This window comes from Serinus canaria, chromosome Z (genome assembly GCF_022539315.1).
Source record: "Serinus canaria isolate serCan28SL12 chromosome Z, serCan2020, whole genome shotgun sequence".
Lineage (NCBI taxonomy): Eukaryota > Metazoa > Chordata > Aves > Passeriformes > Fringillidae > Serinus > Serinus canaria.
Window position 1 is genome coordinate 1,443,367 of NC_066343.1, and position 20,952 is coordinate 1,464,318.

General features: G+C 37.8%; 1 protein-coding gene across 1 annotated transcript in view; it reads left to right on the forward strand.

Moving 5' to 3' along the window:
- Positions 1-20,952, forward strand: part of ADGRV1 (adhesion G protein-coupled receptor V1) — a 273,565-nt gene that overhangs the window by 115,921 nt on the left and 136,692 nt on the right. Inside the window, exons 76-84 of the mRNA XM_050986466.1 lie at positions 249-366; positions 1,325-1,496; positions 5,780-6,022; positions 11,009-11,416; positions 12,411-12,595; positions 13,654-13,903; positions 14,056-14,195; positions 15,184-15,344; positions 20,010-20,110. Coding sequence (XP_050842423.1) covers positions 249-366; positions 1,325-1,496; positions 5,780-6,022; positions 11,009-11,416; positions 12,411-12,595; positions 13,654-13,903; positions 14,056-14,195; positions 15,184-15,344; positions 20,010-20,110 — 1,778 coding nt within the window. The remainder of the gene's footprint in view (positions 1-248; positions 367-1,324; positions 1,497-5,779; positions 6,023-11,008; positions 11,417-12,410; positions 12,596-13,653; positions 13,904-14,055; positions 14,196-15,183; positions 15,345-20,009; positions 20,111-20,952) is intronic.

Genomic DNA, 20,952 nt, shown 5'->3' on the forward strand with positions numbered 1-20,952 from the left:
GGACTCTCATAAGGAATTTACTTCCAAAACTAGTTGTTATTATTCTAGTGATTAAAATAAAATTTAGAGATTCTAAATTCTAAATTCTAAATATTTACTAGTACTATTTCTAGTACCTGAAATAGTCCTTACAGCATGCTTTTGATACCTGACTGTTTCGAGTTTTAACAGTTGTGCCTCTTAAAAGTATAATTTACTCTCAGCTTAACTTTCTGACTTTTTACTTTCATGGACTTTTTCTTACACAGGAAGTGATCTCCAGAATGGCATTTTGGGATTCATTCCAGAAGTACAAAGTGGCCTGATACTTGATGAAGACTCAGAAAACAGAGAGGTGTTGCTGACTGTCGCACGGCAACCAAACAGGTGCAGGCAACACTGGATTCCAGTGCTGTTCCTGCACTCTGTAATATGTGGTCTTGAATCAGAGGAGCTACTGTTAGTGGAAGAGGTTTCATCACAGAGTTTTATAATAAATTTTTCCCTTTTGGCTTCTTTAATAGCTTCACAGATTTGGCAATGGGCCATTTAAGTTGTGAATATAATTAGGTCTGTCATTTAATTGGTATAAAGCAGAAACAGGAAAAAACTCAAATGCTTACCATTTTATACTGTAAGTCAGCAAATGTGAAGCTTTTGCTTAAGGTAAAGTATTTGCACTGCTAAAGGTGTAACTCCAATTCTCACCTCTCTGTATAATATACGGATACTAGAAGGAGCAATTAAGAAGTTATGTGTCAGTATGCTTATGTCTTCCCCTTTTCCTAATTAACACACACACACACATATATATATATAAACACTATATATATATATATAAAAAATATATATATATAAACACTATATATATATATATATAAACACCATATATATATATATATATATATATATATATATATATATGGTACATTTATGTGTGCTTTAAATAAATATGCTAAAGTATGCTAAGTTCCTTATACTTACAGGAAAGACCAAGTCTACCTGGCTTTCCAGGCCAGTGACTATAGTATTAATGAAAGTACTTGGGCACATCCCTGCTTTCCAAGTGTCTCTTATTCAGATAATTGCATGTTATCTGAAACAAAAATTAAGAAGAATCTGGGTTCCCCTAATTGCTTTATTTTCTTCTTCTGTTACTTTTTTATAGTCTAAATAGAGGCAGAAATTTAAATAAAAAGAGCTATTTTTTCATTGTAAAGCAGTTGATTCCATAATGATAAGTTTTGAATAATAACATGAAATGTATGTTATATCTGTGGTTTACGTGTTCTAAATCTGTTGTGCTCTCCTTCAGTATGTGCATACTCTTCTCTTTTGCTTCTAGGGCTTTTGAAGATGTGACGATCTTCTGGCGTGCGACCTTTAATAAAACAGCTGTTGTCCTTCTGAAGGATGGTGTGAACTTGGAGGATGAGCTTGAATCTGTGCTGGGAGCCACGACCTGTGTGGCAGGTCAAACAATGTGCAACATCTCTATTGTAATAAAGCCTGATCATGTAAGTAATTATTATTCTTTATGTACAGCACTGAATTGCAATTTGTCAAGAAGAAAAAAACCCCTCTGATCCAGAGGAACTAATATTTAGTTTGAAGATAGTAATTTGCTATCTGCTCGACTTCTCTGGAACATGTTTATTTATAGTCTTCTACTGACTCCATTGTGACTAGTAAAAATTTGGGAAGGAGATAAGTATTTAGTTTGAAGAGTAAAGTACAGTTCTTAGGTTTTTAAATCACAGTAAGGAAAAAGAATGGAGTTGTTTCAGTGAAATATTCGATCATATACTCTCATCCTTCATACAGTAAGATTTTAATCTACCAAAGCATTTCTTAAAGTGGTTGATGGAAAACATTCTGTAAGTAATATCTCATTGCACAAAAAAACCTTTGAGTCTAACTTTGTGTAACTTTATATTCCTAAATCTAGCTCAGTGATCTCTGAAAATGTTAAAAACTGTGTAAGAATCTCTGAGTGTCTAAAAATCTGTCTCTGTTCACATCTGCCTTTTGAATAGTGGAGTTCAATTTAGGAGCCATCATCCACTAAATTCCATTTGTCTAAGTCTAACAGCCTTGTGAGACTCAGCAGGCACTCTAAAATACAGACATGATTGTATTAACACAAAACACAGTATTAGGTCATTTTTATTGAAAAGAGAAGGAAAAATCATTTTAGTGTGAATACCTAGGGGTTAGAGTAAGCCCTTAAGAAAGGAAGAATTAATGTTTGCCATTATTTTAAAGTTGGAGAGTTTTAAATTTTTTGAAGGAATTATCTAGCACCCAGGTGTAAGAGCCATAGTGAGGGATGTGGGACTCCAGGTGACTCTTCATAATGCAGTTTATTCCATCCAATAGGTTACAGCAGTCCAGGGTCATGGGTGACAGAGCCTGTGCCTACAGCTGTCAGCTCCAGCTGCACACAAGCCTGAGGACCCTTTAGTTTGGGTTACAATGCATTATATACTTTTTGTTGCTGAGCATCTTAGTACAAAAGAACCAATCTATACCCTAATTTTTACCTGTAGCCTATAATAACTACTATAATTACCAAATTCATGGTAGTATTCTCCGATCACTAAAAGTTAGTACACTACAGTTTAAACTAGAAGTTGTTTTTCAGTTTTCTTGCAGGGGAAAATTCTGAGACCTTTTTTCTACTTGCAACATTGGCAGACTAGTTTGCCTGTGCTATCTGTCTGCTTGGTATACACATTTTCTTGTTTGAGGTGGGTTTATCCTTTGCTCTAAGCCATAAAAACCCCTTCTAACTATCATACCCTTTGCTTTCTTAGTTATCCAGTAAGACTGGCTCAGCAATTCTTTTCTTCAATATCAAAAATTCCTTTCATTTCTATTCTTCTTCAGATACTACATTCAAAATTTTTTCTGCCCAGCATACATATCTATGAGACTTTCTTTTCAAGAAAGTGGCAAAGCTAGTGGCAAAGCTGAGGTCTGGGCAGAGGAAAATCACTAGATGGGAAGATTTCCATGTTTTCTTCTGAGTCAGTTCTCGAAAATATTGCAACATGCTGTGTGTGGGAAATAGGGATTTCCTATTTAGGAGATAGGATGAATTCCCTTAGTTCACTAAGAGAGCCATTTTCCTTCTCCATCTTCAGATGCTATCTTTACATCACAGAGGCAATGAATAGGTGTATAGGACACAGGCTGCCCTGCTGGGTAAACTGAGATTATGAACCTCTTTAGACCAAAGAAATGATATCAGTATTTAATTACAGCAATGCACAAGCTGCAGAGACATGCAGTTGTGCCACATGAAGCACAAGCCTGTGCCATTCCAGCAAGTGCTAGTGGAAGGTGTAAACTCCCCATTCATTCCAGTATAATTGTGCCTGTCATTAGTCAAGAACATTTCATTTAGAGAACTACATAACAATTTAATTGAAAACATATATTATTTATCCCTCCAAATATTTCCTAATTCTTCTTATGGTTCTCCTTTCATAAGTTAGCTTGTAAGTCAGTAGTAAATGTATTAAAAAATGATAAAGTAACAAATACATTAAATAAGTACTTTATATTTTTGTAGGATACATTCCAGCTTTTATAAATTTTACTTCCTCAGGAGTAGCTGAGTTTATTAGCTAAAAATCCTAGAATTAAAGCAGGACTTCAAAGAATTCAGAGTTGAAACACAAAGCTTTTTTATGTAGTGGGTTGGCCCTGCCTTGATGCCAGGCACCCACCACAGCCTCTCTGTCACTCCCCTCTGCAGCTGGGCAGGGGAGAGAAAATATAGTAATGTGTTAATGAGTTGAGACAAGGACCAGGAGGGATCACTCACCAAACACCATCATGGGCAAAACAGGCTCAAATTAGAGATATTAAATAAATTTTTTGGTAACAAAACCAGAGTAGGATAATCAGAAGTAAATTGAGTCCTTAAAACACCTTCCTCTCTCCCCTCCCTCCTTCCTGTTCTACCTCTTCCCCTCCAGCAGCAAATGAAGTTGCAAATAGGGCTTATGTTCATTTCATCACTTGTTCCTGCTGCTGCTCAGGAAGATTAGTCTTTCCCCTGCTCCACCATGGGGTTGCTCCAATGGGAAGCTTCTCCAATGTGGGTCCATACTGCTGGCAGCAGTTCTCCATAAACTGCTGCAGTGTGGTCATCCTTCCATTGGTGCAGTCTTTCAAGGGCAGGCTGCTCCAGTGTGGATCCCCCACAAGGCCACAATTCCTACCAGGAAGCCTGCTCCAGTGTGGGCTCCTTTCTCCATGAGTCTGCAGGTCCCTGCCAGGAACCTGCTCAATTGTGGGCCGCCCATGGGGTCATAACCTCCTCTCGGGCATTCCCCTTCTCCAGTATAGGGCTCCTCCATGGGCTACAGGTGGATCTCTGCATGCTCATGGGCATCCATAGGCTGCAGGGGCCCAGCTGCTTCACCATGGACTGCAGAGGAATCCCACCAGAAAAACTTTCTCCCCCTCCTTCTCCACATTCCTTGGTGTCTGCAGAGTTGTTCCTCTTAGGTGTTGTCACCCCACGCTACTCTGGCGGCAATTATGCCTGCATAAGAACAGGTTTCTTACTTCTTAAATATATTGTCATAGGAGTGTTCTGGTTGGCTCAGCTATAACCAGTGACAGACCCATCCTGGAGCTGTCTGGCATTGGCTCTCCCCTGCGGCAGCTGGGGAGAGCTTCTAGAAACTTCTTACAGAAGCCACCCCTGTAGTTCCACCACTACCAAAACCTGGCTATACAAATTAAATGGAAAAAATTGTAAAAAAAAAAAAAAAAAAAAAGGCTTCAATGTTTGCCATTTTTTCGTAATACTATTTTCTTGTAAAGAAATAGGGTTTTTTTTCCTTTTTTTTAAGGTTTGCTACTTGACAAGTGCATGTAGTACATACAAGTAACATCTTTCCAATTGTTTTTTGAATTTTAGAATGGAATTTTTGGAATTTTAGAAATTGGATCTCTATTTCTAAATGTTACATTTTTGTTGTAGGTACAAAATAAAAGGCGTGGCAGAACATCATATTGTAAACCTAACACTGCTACCTTATTTTCAATAAGGAAACAAAGTTCCACAGCCTATATTTTCAGAGTGAAATATTTCTCTATATGTGAAACATCACAAAAGTCTATCAAATAGTATTGTCTAAGCTCTGAGATTTTAAAAAATTCAGTTAAGTGTGCAAATCTACTGAGTTTTTAATTTCTTGTAAAAACATGCATGGACATACTAGTGTCTAAATGCTTGAGTTGTATATAAAAAATGCTTAAGTTGTATATAAAACGTTTTTCAGAACTTTAACTGAGTTCAGTACTTGAATATAGTAGAGTTATTATACAAATTATTGCATTTTCAAAATTGCATACTTCTGTGCAGCATTTCTAAAAGGGAGTAGGTAGGAGGTACACGCCTTTTTGTAAGGTAAAAAGAAAATGAAAGAGCAAATTCTTCATAAGTTGTACATCTATATCAATCTATAATCTGGAATATGGCACTCTTGGAGGGTTTACTGTCATTTATGTCAAATTTACAGCCACTATGCCTGCACTATTGAAACAGCTACTTTAATGCAGCAAGTTCTGCATGAAAATCTGGGATTTAATAATTGTGCCTGACAGAGTGAAGTCCATTGCAGTATTGTTTTTATGATATATTTGATTGTACTTATTGCTTGCTTGTGTAGTGTTATTAAAGTGATCCACTGCGCATACAAAGTTATATATAAACATTTATTTGAAGCTGAAATTTGTTAGTAGATCTTATAATGATATGAAAATCACTCACTTACAGGTACCAGAATTTGAAACTTATATTTTTGTTGAGCTATATGCTGTAAGCACAGGAGCTGCTTTGAACAACAGTGCCAGATTTGCTTTTATAACTGTCCTGGAAAGTGATGCACCTCATGGTTTAGTGTATTTTGCTGTGGGATCTCGATTTGCTGTTGCTTATAAGAAGACAGCTTTAATCAGTCTGCAAGTTCTTAGAGATTCTAGCACATCAGTAACCACAATGGTTACCTACAGTATGCAGGTAAGACTTATTATTTAATTTATTTTTATATCTTTCTCTGACCTTTAGGAAAGCAGAGACTTCTAGCTCTTTAGGGAGATAGTCAGGGGATTCCCTTGGGAGACTGCCCTCAGGGACAAGGGAGTGGAGCAGAGCTGACAGATCTTTAAGAAAGTCTTCCATAGAACACAGGAGCTAGCAATCCCCAGGAGCAAGAAATCAGGCAATGAAGGCAGGAGACTGGCATTGCTGAGTCAGAACCTGCTGGTCAAACTAAAGAGAAAAAAACAAATGCACAAGCAGTTGAAGCAAGGATAGGTGAGGTAGAAAGAGACTAGAGATAGAATGCGAATGTATAAACAAGGCCATGGTGAAGCTGGAAGTGAACCTGGCAATGGATTAAAAAAAAAAAAAAACAGGAAGAGTATTTGAACCAGAAAGGTATGTTAACCAGAAAGAGAAGGTCAAAGAAAGTGTTTCTCCCTGATAAACAATGCTGGGAAACTAGTAGCAACAGATTAACAAAAGGCTGATGGACTCAACACTTTTTTTGGCAGTCTTCACTGGCAATCTTTTTTTCCTATACTGTGGTATTGTCCACAAGGGTCCCAGGATGAGGGAAGAGACAAGAAAGTTGACTACATGTATCAGAAGCTTGATTTATTATTTTAATGATAGATAATATATTAATACTATACTAAAAGAATAGAGGAAAGAATTTCATCAGAAGGCTAAGCTAAGAATAGAAAAGGAATGAATAACAAAGGCTCGTCTCTGACCAAGACAGTCTGGGCAGGTGATCTGTGATTGGCCCTTAATTGGAAACAGCCTGATGAGACCAATCACAGATTCCCCCTGTTGCATTCCACAGCAGCAGATAAGAATTGTTTACAGTTTGTTCCTGAGGCCTCTCAGCTTCTCAGGAGGGGAAAAATCCTAAGGAAAGGATTTTTCATAAAACATGTCGGTGACACTATACCTTTGAAGTGGGTGGACAGCAGGATGGGGCTTGGGGGGAGCAAGTCCCTCCCATGGTGTGGGAAAATCAGGTTCATGACCACGTGAGGAAACTGAATGTTCACAGCTCTGTGGGACCCAAAGAGATGCATCCCAGAGTCTTGAGGGAACTGGTTGATGTTGTCAATACAGTATCCTTTGTTACTTGAAAAGTCTTGACAATCAGGTGAAATCCCTGGTGACTGGAAAAGGGGTATTACTATATCCATCTTTAAAAAGGGAAGAGTAGAAAGGAAGAGCCTGGGAACTGTCAACATGTCGGCCTCCCCTTTGTACCTGGGAAGATCATAGAACAGATCCTTCCAGGAGCTCTGCTAAGACATGTGGAGGACAGGGAGAAGCTTGGAGAGAGCTAGCACGGCTTCACCAAGGGCAAATCTGCTTGAGCAACCTAGTGGGCTTCTGTGATGGGATGACTACATCAGAGTACAAGGGAAGGGTTACAGATGTCATTTATCTGGACTTCCATAAAGCCTTTGACACATAACTCACAAGATCCTACTCTCTAAATTGGAGAGAGATGGATTTTATGCTGGATTTGAATGGACTGTTATTCGATGGATAACAAAGTGGGTGGATGGTCTCATCCAGAGGGCCGTAGCCAATGGCTCAGAGAATCAGTGACAAGTGGTGTCCCTCAGGGATGTGTATAGGGACCAGTGGTATTTAGTGCCTTCATTAATTGCAGAGATGAAGGGATCGGGTGCACCCTTAGCAAATTTGCAGAAGACACCAAGCTCAGGGGTGTGGTTGACACTCCTGAAGGATGGGATGCCATCCAGAGGCACCAGGACAGGCTCAAGAAGTGGCCCTTGGGAATTTCATGAGGTTTAACCTCATGAAATTCCCAAGGGCCACTTCTTGAGCCTGTCCTGGTGCCTCTGGATTTTTTAAGACCAAGTGCAAAGTGCAGGCTGCGGGATGAACGGATGGAGAGCTGCCCTGCCCTGAAGGTCAGGGGGTGCTGGTGAGGGGCTGGACGTGAGCCAGCCATGGGCACTTGTAGCCCAGAAAGCCAAATGCATCCTGGCCTGCATCCAAAGCCCTGTGGGCAGCTTTGGAGGGAGGAGATTCTGGCCCTCTGAGACCCCACCTGCAGAGCTGCCTCCAGCTCTGGGTCCTCAGCAGAGGAAGGACATGGAGCTGTTGGAGCAAGACCAGAGGAGGCCACTCAGTTGATCAGAGGGATGGAACACCTCTGCTCTGAGGAAATGCTGAGAGATTGGGATTGTTCAGCTAGGAGATGAGGTGGCTTTGGGCTGCCCCAGTTGCAGCCTTCCTTTTCCTATCTGAAAGTTGGAGAGGGACTTTTGGCAAGGGCATGTAGTGACAAGAGGGAATGGCTTAAAACTGATAGACAGTAGATTTAGATTAAATATCAGGAAGAAATTCTTTACGATGAGGGTGATGAGGCACTGGCAAGAGAAGCTGTGGATGCCACATCCCTGTAGGATGGAGCTACACATCCCAGGTTCAATGGAGCTCTGGGCAACCTGGTCTGGTGAAAGTTATCTCTGTCCACTGCAGGGTCTTTGGAACTAGATGGTCATTAAAATCCTTTTCAACCCACAGCATTCATAAAATCGTGGATTTTATGATTCATTTATAATTGAAATTAATTTAATAATAATTAATTAAATAATGGATTGTTCTTAAAAGTAAATATGACTGATTAGCATTTTTTTCAGGAAACAGTCAAACATTTGCTGAGCCTAGCTTCTTTGGTTTTCCGTTATTTAAAGAATTTTACCTTTTTGCATTGTCAAGAATAATTTTTTTTTTGCAATATCCTTCAGTGGCCTCAAAAATTATGGTCAGCCAGGCATCTAATATGTTTTTTTCTTTGTTGTAAGGCTCTTGTGAGCATTCAATTTTTGAGGCTTTTACATCTGAAATTAAGTTTTTATTGTGATGGTTATGTATGCAACATCCACAAAGCAGGACACTTGTTCTGTTAGGGAACAAATTTTTTATTAGTACCAGAACATACATAGGAAAGGAGAAATCCTCCCAGGATCAAATTTTGAAATTTTATTCAAAATTATTGGAGTACTAAAGAAAAAAAATTGTTCTTCTTATCAAAAATTGCATGTGCTAAAGTAAATTTTATCATCCCCATTAATTTTTTGTCAGATTATGCCCTTTATGTAAAAAAAACCCATAATCCAACAATTTTTGAGTTATTTACATCTGTAGCCAAAGACTCTTCTAGCTGTTGACACTTTTTTCTCTTAAATGCATACCTCACTCATTATTATTGCAGCTGATGAAGTTTCTCCTTTAGCAGATCTGCAAAAACATGATTCCTGCCTCTTCTTTAGTATGTGTGAATCCAGCATCAGGGCACAGACTACAAGAGATGTTCTTTCAAGTTTACCATCATCAATAGTAGTTAGCCTGATCAGCTTTGAATATTTGTGATTTTATGCCTAAAATCATTGTTTTGGGGGTGAGTTATTATATACTCACCCTTTATAATAAAAGCTTCTGCATTCTGTTGTTATATTGAATGCCCATCTGTTTTAACCATATAGGTTTACATTGTATTTCCATCCATTTATTATATAGTAATTGGCCAGTGTTTCAATTAGATTGTGTGGTAAAAATTTTCACATTTATTCAGACTAAGAATTCACTCTTATTTAGCTATTAAATGGAAAAGAAATTGCTACTGTCCAGAGAATATTTAAGCTAAAATATAGTGGGCAGTCTCTTATCTATTTGTAATTTTTATAACCAAACTTCTTTGGACATTTTTAGGTTTTGAGTGTGCATGGCCAAATACTAAAATATTTGCATTAATAATAGCTTTAAAATAAGAGGCCACAGCAGACAGGAAGGCAATTACTGGAAAGTGACGTTTATCTCAACCTACAAAGGTTTCTTAGACATTGTTCTTGTTATTAGTGCTTTTATTTCTGCTTATTTCTGTTTCTTAGTTCTCAGTGGGTGGAGATAAACAAAAGGAAATTCCCCCTGGGATCTCCACAAGTGATGTGATCTTGTCTAGTGCAATTTTGAACAGTTCCAGGCTGCATTGACTTACCAGGTTCTCCAATGAACTCAGAAAATATCTGATTCATTCAATAAATAAACTCTACTAATAAAAGCTAAATATTTTCAAAAGGAGTCTAGTATTTTGCAAATAAAAATCCTCATTTTTTTCAGTAGGAGACCTGTACTTAGGAGTCAGTATACAAGCTGTCCTTATTAAATTAATATATACTTTTCAAAAAATAATACAATTGAATAATAGCTTAGGAAGTTAGTTTCCCCTTAAGGAAAGTTTATTATATAACCAGATATTAAGTCAAGGCTACGGCAAGTGACAAAAAGAACAAGACTTTGAAGAATGAAACAGTAACTGCAAACCTCATGGAAGGTAAAACCAGTGTTGCTTCCCAAGGAAATAAGGCCATGTAGCATTACCGAATAAATTCATATATCCACCTTGCATGTTATTCTATAGCATTTGCTTTGCCTTTGTATTAAATGGATTATTCATCTTTTATGTATTCTGGGACTGAAAATACCATGAATTGATATTAATTTGGACACAGATTTCCAGAAAGTTTGCTTTGCTTTTATTTAGTTTTCTATGCATTTGTTAATGCTTTACTCTACCCTAAAGTGAGGGACTTTGTGCTGCAGTCATAGTCTTATATCAACCTTTCTGGAATTCACACATGTGCTAACATTTCTGTAGTATTTATTCACACAGAAAAGTTTTGTTGTTTTTGTGTTGGAAAAGAAAGAGACCCTCTTTACTATTGACAATATATAATTCTTCTCCTTGGTTTGATTGATTATTAATTTAGGGAGGTAATTATTTTAAATGTAATATTTTCATCACTCATAGCTGCTTTTTGAAAGAGGACTTCTTTTTTACACATTTTGTTTTTACGCACCTAAAGTATGTTCTACAGCAGGTGGTTTTGAACAATTACATCTATCATAATGTTACGTAAACCTCTTTTGGTTTGTTTTAAGGAACTACAAAAACCTGAACCTATTGGACGGACCTTCATATCTCCGGCTGTGGCAGGACAAGATTTTGCCAGATCTGAAGGTTTACTGACTTTTGAACATGGACAGAGAAATGCATTCCTGGATGTGACCCTGACTCCAAAGAGGGGATCTTTAAACCCATTTCCTAAACGTTTCCAGGTTCTACTTTCTAATCCCACAGGTGGTGCCAGGGTAGATGATGTATATGGTATTTCTAACATCACCATTGTCTCAGATTTGGACTCTGTGCCAGTTTGGGGACTGATTGATCAACTGCATCAGCCTCTTGATGACACCATTTTACACAGAATCCTTCAGAATCTGAATGTCAAAGTGGCTACAGAAACTACAGAAGAGCAACTTACTGCTGTGGTGCATATAATAGATAAGGTAAACACTTCCTGTCTGTCCTTAAATGACTAATGACATTATTTGGAGTATAATAACACAACAAGGCACATATATATGTATAAAACAAGGCAGATCACATCCACATCAGTGAAGCAGTGACTCAGAAGCACGGACTGCAAAAGTGGAAATGGTGAAGTCCCACAATCAAGGAAGGAGTTTGTCTGCCACTAGTTAGGAGGTGGCAAGAAATCAGAAATCAAATAGGTTGAAATGAGAAACTAGTATTAATTTTCCATACATACTTGTAGCTCTATATTTTCTACTGTGCAATTTTCCTTTTGGGGCTGCAGTTTCATAGAGCTTATTATGTTTTTTTGACTCTTGGGTCACACCTTTGTTGCTTTTAGGCCTGGCACAACCCCTGTTCCTATCTTTACAGCAGACTGCAGTAAACACACAAGCAAATCCTATGTGGGCCAGCTGGAGTCTACTGTAGTCTTAACCAAGCATCAGTCTTTTTTCCTCCAGTACCTTAGGGAATTGGGTTCTCAGGATAGCTGAGTGCTTAAGCATGGCTCTAATTTCTGTGAAAATTATGGATTAGTTTTATGGCATTCTGTCTCTTCTGGACTCTTGGAATAATGCATAGAAGCTGGAAAATTTCTAAATATCTAGATACAAAGCATTATAAGAATATCCATTCATTTTTGATTGTTGCCACACAGAAAACAGAGAAAATAATTTAAAAACTTCTCAGGACTCAAAAATCTTTGGTTTGTGAAAGAATGAAAAATGCCTCATCCCTTCTTTAATAATCAAATCCCCTGGTAAGCCTATCTTTATGTAGTTTTGACAGACTGTGTCTTATGCCTTGGAAGCTCATATGTGATCAGGAGTTGGGAAAAATATTCTGAACTTCTAGAATTAATACTGGAATCACAGAGAAGATATCACTAAACCATTGAACATGAGGAAATGTTACAAGCAGATTCCTTTGTGTAAAATGTTGTTTGATTTCTTCTCCTCTCATTAGGTTACAGGTGTCGGTGAAAAACTGTTACTCACTGACAAAAGTAGAAGTCTATTCTATGAGATACTCTGTGCTCTAGCTAGCCCAAAACGCAAGGACACACAAGGATATAGCCTGCTTGCTGAGGTGACTGAGAAGTTTGCTTTTTCTCTGTTGACTGAGATAAAGTGTGGATCATCAGGAGAAAGGTGAGTAAGCTTGAATTTGTAATATGTTTTGTAAATACATGACAATTTACCAATATAGAAAATCTAAATTATATTTTCAGAAAAGGGATTTATCTCCTATCTAGTATGTTACCCCTATGTGAATGTGTTGTTACAGTGTCATGATCTTACAAAGCACTGTGTCATATTGCCAGTAAATATAGTGCTTTGTAAGATTGGGTGTAACACATTACTGATACTTTGGTATGGCATAGATGTGGGAAGGTAAGTCAGGAGATCTGGTGTGTATTGACCCACGTCTAGCTCAAATATTGCCTGGAAAAGTGTTCATTATTCTTGCTAAGAAAATAATATGTGATTGTATGATGCAGAGCTGTGTTCTAAGCCTTAGATGAACGTTAGCAACCCAAAATTTCTACTGGCATTTTGAAATTTGTATGTTCTTGGTTTTGCCCACTTGAACATTGTTTTAAAATATTTAAAGCTACTCGTAGTTTTACATTGCTAGTTTGTCTCCAAGAGCAATAGCCTCATCAAGCTAATGGGCAGGAAAAATAGGTGACTGAGAAAGAGATTATTCTTTTTTATGAGACAGATGGTTTTAAACACTTTGTTTCTCCTATTGGGGATCTATTAAACAGCTGGTGGTCGAATGTGTGTTCAGTGTTTCTAACTTAAAAGTTAAAATTCTTTATTTCAAGTGTTTTGTATCATCTGTTGGGAAAAAAAAATAATGCCACATCATCCATTTTAATGCCTCCCCTGTTTTTTAGACTCAGTTCTACATCAAGTTGTAAAGATGAGCGTTTTGATAACCTAATTCTCTATGGAAAGGTTTTAGTTGCAGGTCATAAGGAGCAAATCCCAGAGAAGAAATGGAGACACTGAAATATGTAAAAAATTCAGCTTTTTTTTTTCCCCACAGAAACTGAAACACTGTGTCAATGAAATATCACAAGCCTAAAAATGATGAATTGATAAAGTACTAACAAATCACAAATACCTTTTAGAGTCATTATGTAATGAATAGTGAAGCTTGGTCTCACTTTACCAGCCCTATTGCTTTTCCATTTCCACAGAGGCAAAAATATCCTTGACAGCTGCCCATATATTGCAATAATGGCTCACAACTGGTTTCCTCAGCAAATCAATGGACATAGATTTAATGGAAAAGATGGAGATTCTATTCAAGTACCTGAACGTCTACTAGAGGTCTCTGTAGTATTACCATCTCCCCAAGAAGAGAACTGTGAATCTATACAGTTCACAGAATACAGCAGTCAGCAGTGGTTCCTTACTGGAGATAAAGAACTTGCCCTGAAGAACAAGGTTTGAAGATAATGCAATTTTTTTTCCAAGAATTAGTTTTAATCTAGATATTGCTTAAAACATAATGTGTTTTATGGTTGTCTCTGATTAAAATGAGCGCTGTGTTGAATCTTAATATTAAATATATCTTTACATTGTACGTGTTTTTTCAGGTTTTTTCAATGAGCTTGAAGGGTCAGAGTTCACAAACTTTGAAAGATAACAATGAAGTCATTTATCGTATTTATGCTGAAGGAAGTCGGATTGTTCCACAGAAGTCTCTATGTCTCCTCTGGAATCAAGCTGCTGAAAGGTTGTTTTATTATTGTGTTTAGTTTTCCATTTTCTACCATGAATCCATCTATTTGTGTAAAATGTGATAATGCCAATTAAATAATTTGCAAATATAAAATTGAACCATTTAATGTCTTTTTTCCGTATTTTTTTTGGCCATTTTACCAGTACACAAAACTTTTCTTATAATAAAATGAGCAGTTATTCTATCTTAGATATTTCTCAGACTTCTACCCTTTTTTCATCAAAACACTATTTAGATTGTATAATGATGCATTAGGTTTCAATGACAGGCCATAAATCTTAGAATTGCATCAATGAATGTATTAATGGCTTGGGGATAATAATGTTCTGTATCCCATTGAAGTCTAGTTGATTTAGATTCAATTTCATTACACCAACTGGATGATACCAGCCTGCTATTGACACAAACTATTTGTTTTCAGGAGGGAATGCCCCACAATCTACCTGTATGCTCTCCTTTTACCTACAAATTCCAGTAGAAATGGCTTAGGCTATCACCTGTAGTATGCCTTATTGTTTTTCCAAGCCACTTCAGCAATACTGGAAAAAACCTCAACAAAAACCAAAGAACAAAAAACCACCTGAATTTTAGTTTCAAACCAAAAAAGAGCAGTATAAGATGTTCTCCATAACAGAATAAGGTGTTGAGCAAACAAAGTAACTATTTGAAAAGTCAGACAGGCCTAGTAATCGAGCAGAAATTTTAAAAACATGGCCACTAAAATTCAATTAATTACAATTAATTCAATTAATTTCAAAACATTTACAAAAATTGAAAAAAAAAAGAACATGAAAAAACTATAAATAACATTTTACTCTCTTGTAAATCTGCTGTTCTGAGCACTGCACATGATAGATTACAGAAACACCTCTGCAGTAATTTAGGGAAGTTGGTATTCCGGGAATACAACAAAAATTGTAAAGCCTGCTTACAATGTGGATTACGCAAGTCCATTTCCAACTTTGTGAAACTTGTTTTGCAGCTGGCTGTCTGATAGCGGGTTCTGCAAAGTGGTTGATGACACATCAGATTATGTGGAATGCTCCTGTTCTCATATGTCCATTTATGCAGTTTATGCCCAAACGGATAACTTGTCTTCATACAATGAGGCTTTTTTTTCTTCTGGATTCATCTGTATTTCAGGTCAGTTCATTTAAGACAGTTTTCTCATTAATAACAACTGATGACCAGTAAAACTCGTTGATTGATTATTAACATTTTTGGTAGCTGATAACAATCTTTTTATTTAGTGGAATATTGAATGAAGGTTAACTAACTTCATGTTATTAGAGGTGCCACCTTATCTGGTATTTGCACACTGACAAATTTTGCCACTGGAAAAAAAGTCAGGCAGAGAAATATCACAAAATCAACTAGGTTGGAAAAGAATTTTGAGGTCATTGAGTTCAACCTATGACCTAACACCACCTTGCCAACTTGACAATGGCACTGGGTTCCACATCCAGTCTTAAACCCATCCAAGGGTGGTGATTCCACCACCTCCCTGGGCAGCCCATTCCCATCCCTACTGACTCATATTTTGGCACATTGGGGCAGCCTGCTCCTGTGCCTTCAAGATTTTTTTCTCGAAGTATGTCCATTTTTCTGGATCCCTTTGCTTTTGAGGGCTGTTTCCCAAGGTGCTCTCCAAAACAGCATTCCACTCTCTGGAAGCCTTGTGTAGAAGTTTTATTGACGTTTTAATATCCTTTTTTCCCTGAATATTAAGAACTCTATCATTTCATAGTCACTGTGCCCCAGACAGCCCCTGACCACCCCATCTCCCACCAGCTCCTATCTGTTTGCAAACAGCAGGTCTAGCAGAGCCCCTGGCAGGCTCGCCCACCGTCTGTGACAAGAAGCCCTCCTCTGTACACTCCAAGAACCTCTAGACTGCTTCTGTGTTGAGTTCCCAGCAGATGCCTGGCAGGTTAAATCTCCTACAAGAACAAGGGCTGGCAATCTTGAAACATCCTCCAGCTGCTTATACAATAATTAATCCATCTCTTCATCCTGGTTGGGTGGTCTGTAGGAGATTCCCACCAGGATGTCAGCCTTGTTGACTTTTCTCTGATTCTTACCCATGGCACTTGATCTTATTGTCATTAACCTCCAGTTCCATGGTAGCCAGAGCCTCCCTAAGATACAGAGTCACCCCTCCACCTCTTTTCCCTCTCCTGTCTGTTGTGAAGAGCTTGTAGCCATCCACTGCAATGCGCCAGTCCTGCAGGTCATCCCACCACTTTTCTGTGATGGTGACTATGTCATCACCTTCCTGCTGTACCATGGCTTCCAGCCCCTTGTTGGTAACCCACACTGCATGCATCAGTGTATGTGCACTTCAGCTGTGCTGCTGATTTCACTCCTGACTCTGGCTTACCGTCCTTGGGCTCACCTCTGAGTGCCTGGTTTTATCCCCTTCCTCCTTCAAACCTAGTTTAAAGCGTTCTCAATCAGCCCTGCCAACTCATGGGCTAGAATCCTTTTACCCTTGTTGGACAGATGAAGCCCATCTGACTCAAGCAGGTCTGGTGCTGTAAAAATTGCCCATGGTAGAAAAACCAAAATTCCTCTGATGGCACCAGCCTTTAAGCAGCCATTTAGTGATTATATGGGTTTTCCTATTCTTTTTATCATTCTTCCCTCCTCTTGAAGGAACTGAGCAAAACCACACCTGTGCTCCTGCCCCACCAACTAATCAATCCAGAGCTCTGGTGTCCTTTCAAATGACCTGGTACCCTTCTTGTCATCCTCATCACTGCCAACCTGGATAAGCAGCAGTGGGTAATAATCAGAGGGGTGAATTAGTTCAGGGAATCTTCTGCTGATATCCCATACCTGGGCCTAGGAAAGCAGCAGACTTCCCTGTGGAATAGGTCTGCTTTACATACAGGGCCCTCAGTTCCCCTCAGAAGGGGAACTTACTACAACTACCCTTCTTTTATTCTTAATTTCCTGAGGTTGTGATCCATCTGACAAAGTGCACCTGGGAGACTCTCCAGATTTTTTTGTTTACCATCATCTGCCTGAGTCTCTGGACCAAGGGCCTTGTACCTATTCTGTAAGGGCCCCTGGGAAAGTGAAGGGGTTCAGGAGGGAATTCTGTGACCTCTCTGAGTAGGTCCTATTTCCATTCCCCTATCTGCTAGGTCTCCTCATTCTGCCTGTGGTAAGAGGGACAGGGCTCCTCTGACTCCTGCCAAGCTTCTCTCAAGGTTGCAAGGCTGTAACTCCACCAGTGGATTTCTCTTTTGCTCTCCCTAATACTCCTTAGCCTTTCCACCTCTTGCTTAAGCCCTGCTACCAGACAGAGCAGATTATTCACCGGCTCACACCACGCACAGGTGCCTTTTGCACTGTCCCCTGCTACTGCCCCCAGGCTCCTTGCAGCCAGGGATCTGGACAGCTGTGTCCCTCTTGGTGGGTTCTGTTTGGGCTCAGCTGTTTGCTGGCAGCAGCAGCAGGCCTTTGATCATTTGTAAACCATTGCTGGATCTAGTCAAGTTGGTGGCAAAAAAACCAAACAACCCACCACAGGAGAGCAGCTGTATCCCTCCTGTGCAAACTGCTGTACCATGTCCTGACTGCTGTGTCGTGCCCCTGTTTGCCTGATCTGGCTTAACACGCTCCCTAGAGCAATTTAAATCTCCTACACGTGGTCCTTGCTTGCCTGATTGGCTGTTTCCTTGGGATGGTTTATTGAAAAGAGATAATATGTCATTCATCTGGGGGAAGAAACTTAAAAATCTTAAATTCATCTGTGTTGCTAGCAGGAGTACGGTAATCCTCTTTGTCAAATTTCTTTGACTCAGAAATGATAACTCAGGGGAGATTGATTCCATTACACTCTGCTGCCTTACTGCTGCCCAAGAACTTGGGAAAAATCCTTAAGAGTTTAACCTATGCATAACATGACTCTTCATTAGCAGCTTCAACAGCATAAATCACAAAATGCAAGGCAGGAAGCCAGGGATCTAAGTTGAGAACTCAACTTGGCCTCTGAAGGAGGCTTTCAGCTTGCAACTGGTTTACTATTATGTTGCAGAAATCACAAATTAAAGTAAATTTTCTGAGAACCACAGAATTATTTAGGTTGGAAATGAACTCTTGCATTTATAGGCACTAAGAGTAATTGGCTTATTAAGTAAATATGCTAAATGGAATTGTTGACTAACTTTAACCCCCTTAAATGGGGGTCTGGGTGTCCTTCTTGTGAAGTTTATGACTTCTGAATTAGATCATCACTATATGAGTAACAAAAATTGTGCAAGCATCTAAATCACTTATTTATCCCTTCCAAGCAAACTGCCCTAACAGATTAAATCTAGGGTCCTTAATGTTTTTAAAATATCAGCCAAAGAAAATGAAGACAAAGAAAGAGGAAAAACCTCTCAATTTTTACCTGCTCCACACAAATTGATGGTTATATATAACAATAAGAAAAGGAGATTTTAGCACATAAAAATAAACAGATTTTAAAATACATTTGCTGGATTACAGAGAAAAAACAAGTAAGTTGATGAAACAAAATGCTGTAAAATGCAAAATGCTATATAAACTGAAGAAAAAAAATTATGCAAAAACTTAGAAAAAATTTTGCTGAATGGGAATCAATAAAGATGGAGATAATTGTTCCGAACTAGTCACTTACAGTATATGTCATAAAAATGTGTTTTAAAAATAAAAGTAGTTTAGTTTGGTTAAGGATTTACTGAGGCAAATGCTTTCCAATGCTTTTCAGTTTTTTGGCTGGTTGAAGATGTTTACTTGTGTGATGATACAGGTCATTAGATTTAAATGAATATTTTAAGTAACAAATTGCTTAGGAGTGATAAGGATATTTTTCATATATCCTGACATTTCCATTTAGGTGTGAATAGAATATTAAAAAAAAGAAGAAGAATATAATAGAATATTAAAAAAAAAGAAGAATATTAAAATATTAAAAAGAGAGACCATGTAGATGGTCATGTAAATATCACTTAAGTAATTTTAAAATACTTAGAAATAATACTTTTAGCAATTTTTTATTCTACTTATCTCTTACAAATACTGGTAGCTGAACAAATAGTCAATTTCAAGACTGACCTAAAAGATCTGCCTTAATTACCTAAATTCCTGCCCTGGCTGAAGTGTCAAAGTGCACAATTAAATTGAATTAATTCTGAGATTTAGCAGTGTTTTTCTTGGTGGCTTAACCTTCCTAGAATCCTTTTCCCAGGAGCTGGTAGGAAAGGGGCCTTTGTTGTGTTCATGTTTACAATGAATTAGTGTAACAAAAAGTGGCGTCATTCCTCCTGACTACTGCTATAACAAATTTCTATGCTCAACACAGATGAAACGGGAGATTGGTATTTAGAAGGTTATAACTATCTGTTATAATAATGCTACTCAAGAGTGGCATTTTTTATGTAACTGTTTCTAAAAACCTTTTATGAGAGCACTAATATGAGCGCTGAACTGTTAACTTTGCTTTGTATATAACTATTATAATAATCACCCATATCATGCAGAAAGGGACACCAAAGAAACCCTTTTCAAAAATTGCTTGTTTACATTATGAAATTATTTTAGCTCCCAAGCCTATGGGAACATTAAATACATTTTAGTAGTTGAAATAAACTCATGAATGATCCCAGTGTGAACCAAAATGATCATACTCTCCTTGTAAGGTTTGTTTGGTTGGGTTTTTTGAGGTAATCGCACATTTGAGAAAGATCTGCTGGATAATACAGAACAGTTTATCAGTCTAAACTTAAATATGCCTTATTTTTTGTTTTTACTTTTTTCATTATCATTTCTTTGTAGGTTTCACTTTGGCTATCATCTCCCACCTTTTCTGCACCAGGTGTGCCATGTTTGCAGCTAAACTTCTCACTCATATGATGGCTGCTTGTTTGGGTACTCAGGTAAGAAAAAAGGCTGAAATCTCAAAATGTAGAGTTAGTACACGTCTGCTTTCCTCTTCTTCAATTTCATGGCTGTGTCTGAACAGATCTTCTTCAGTGTAAATGTTTTTGGAATATGTAAATTTTCAACATAAGACACTTAAAATTTATGCAATATTCTTATCCTTTGTTGGGAATTTAAGTGAAATTACACACTGTCTGAAAATATTAATGAAAATTTAAGGATGATACAGCAATGTGAGAAGACATTCAATGTCTGGAATGCTGTGTTCAATTCTAAATTTGAAGGATTTTGAAAGTTATTGTCTGTTTGGGCCCACAGGCTTTTCTGTCTGTGACCTGTTTTTTTTTGTTTAAATACACTACATATTAACTTCTATATGTAATTCTGATCTCTGAATAATAATTCTTGAAAAGAGTTCCATGTGGTGTGTAAATGTAATAATTTTAATTACAGAGGTGCAATTTGTATGGTTCTAAGTAGTTTCGTCATTCATCCTCAATCTTTGAAATACATCACTCTCCTGATCTCTTTTCCTTTGCCATGCAATGATTTTAAAAGTTTAAAACAAGATTTTTGAAAGAAGATTTTTACAAGGTAACTGCTTAGCTAGTGAACTAGTTTGGCAGCAGCTGTCAGATAAAGGAAGGTGGTTTTAAGTCAGGAGTGAAAAGAGAGTGTTTGACAAGGGAAAACAACTACTGTACTAGCTGTTCTGAACAGCTGAAAGAAAATCTTTAAACAGTTACCTGTGTTGTGATATTTTGGCCTGTTGTGAACTAGCCTGATTAGGTAGCAAAAATTTAACAGAAAACTCTAGGTAGATATGTATGTACAGCTG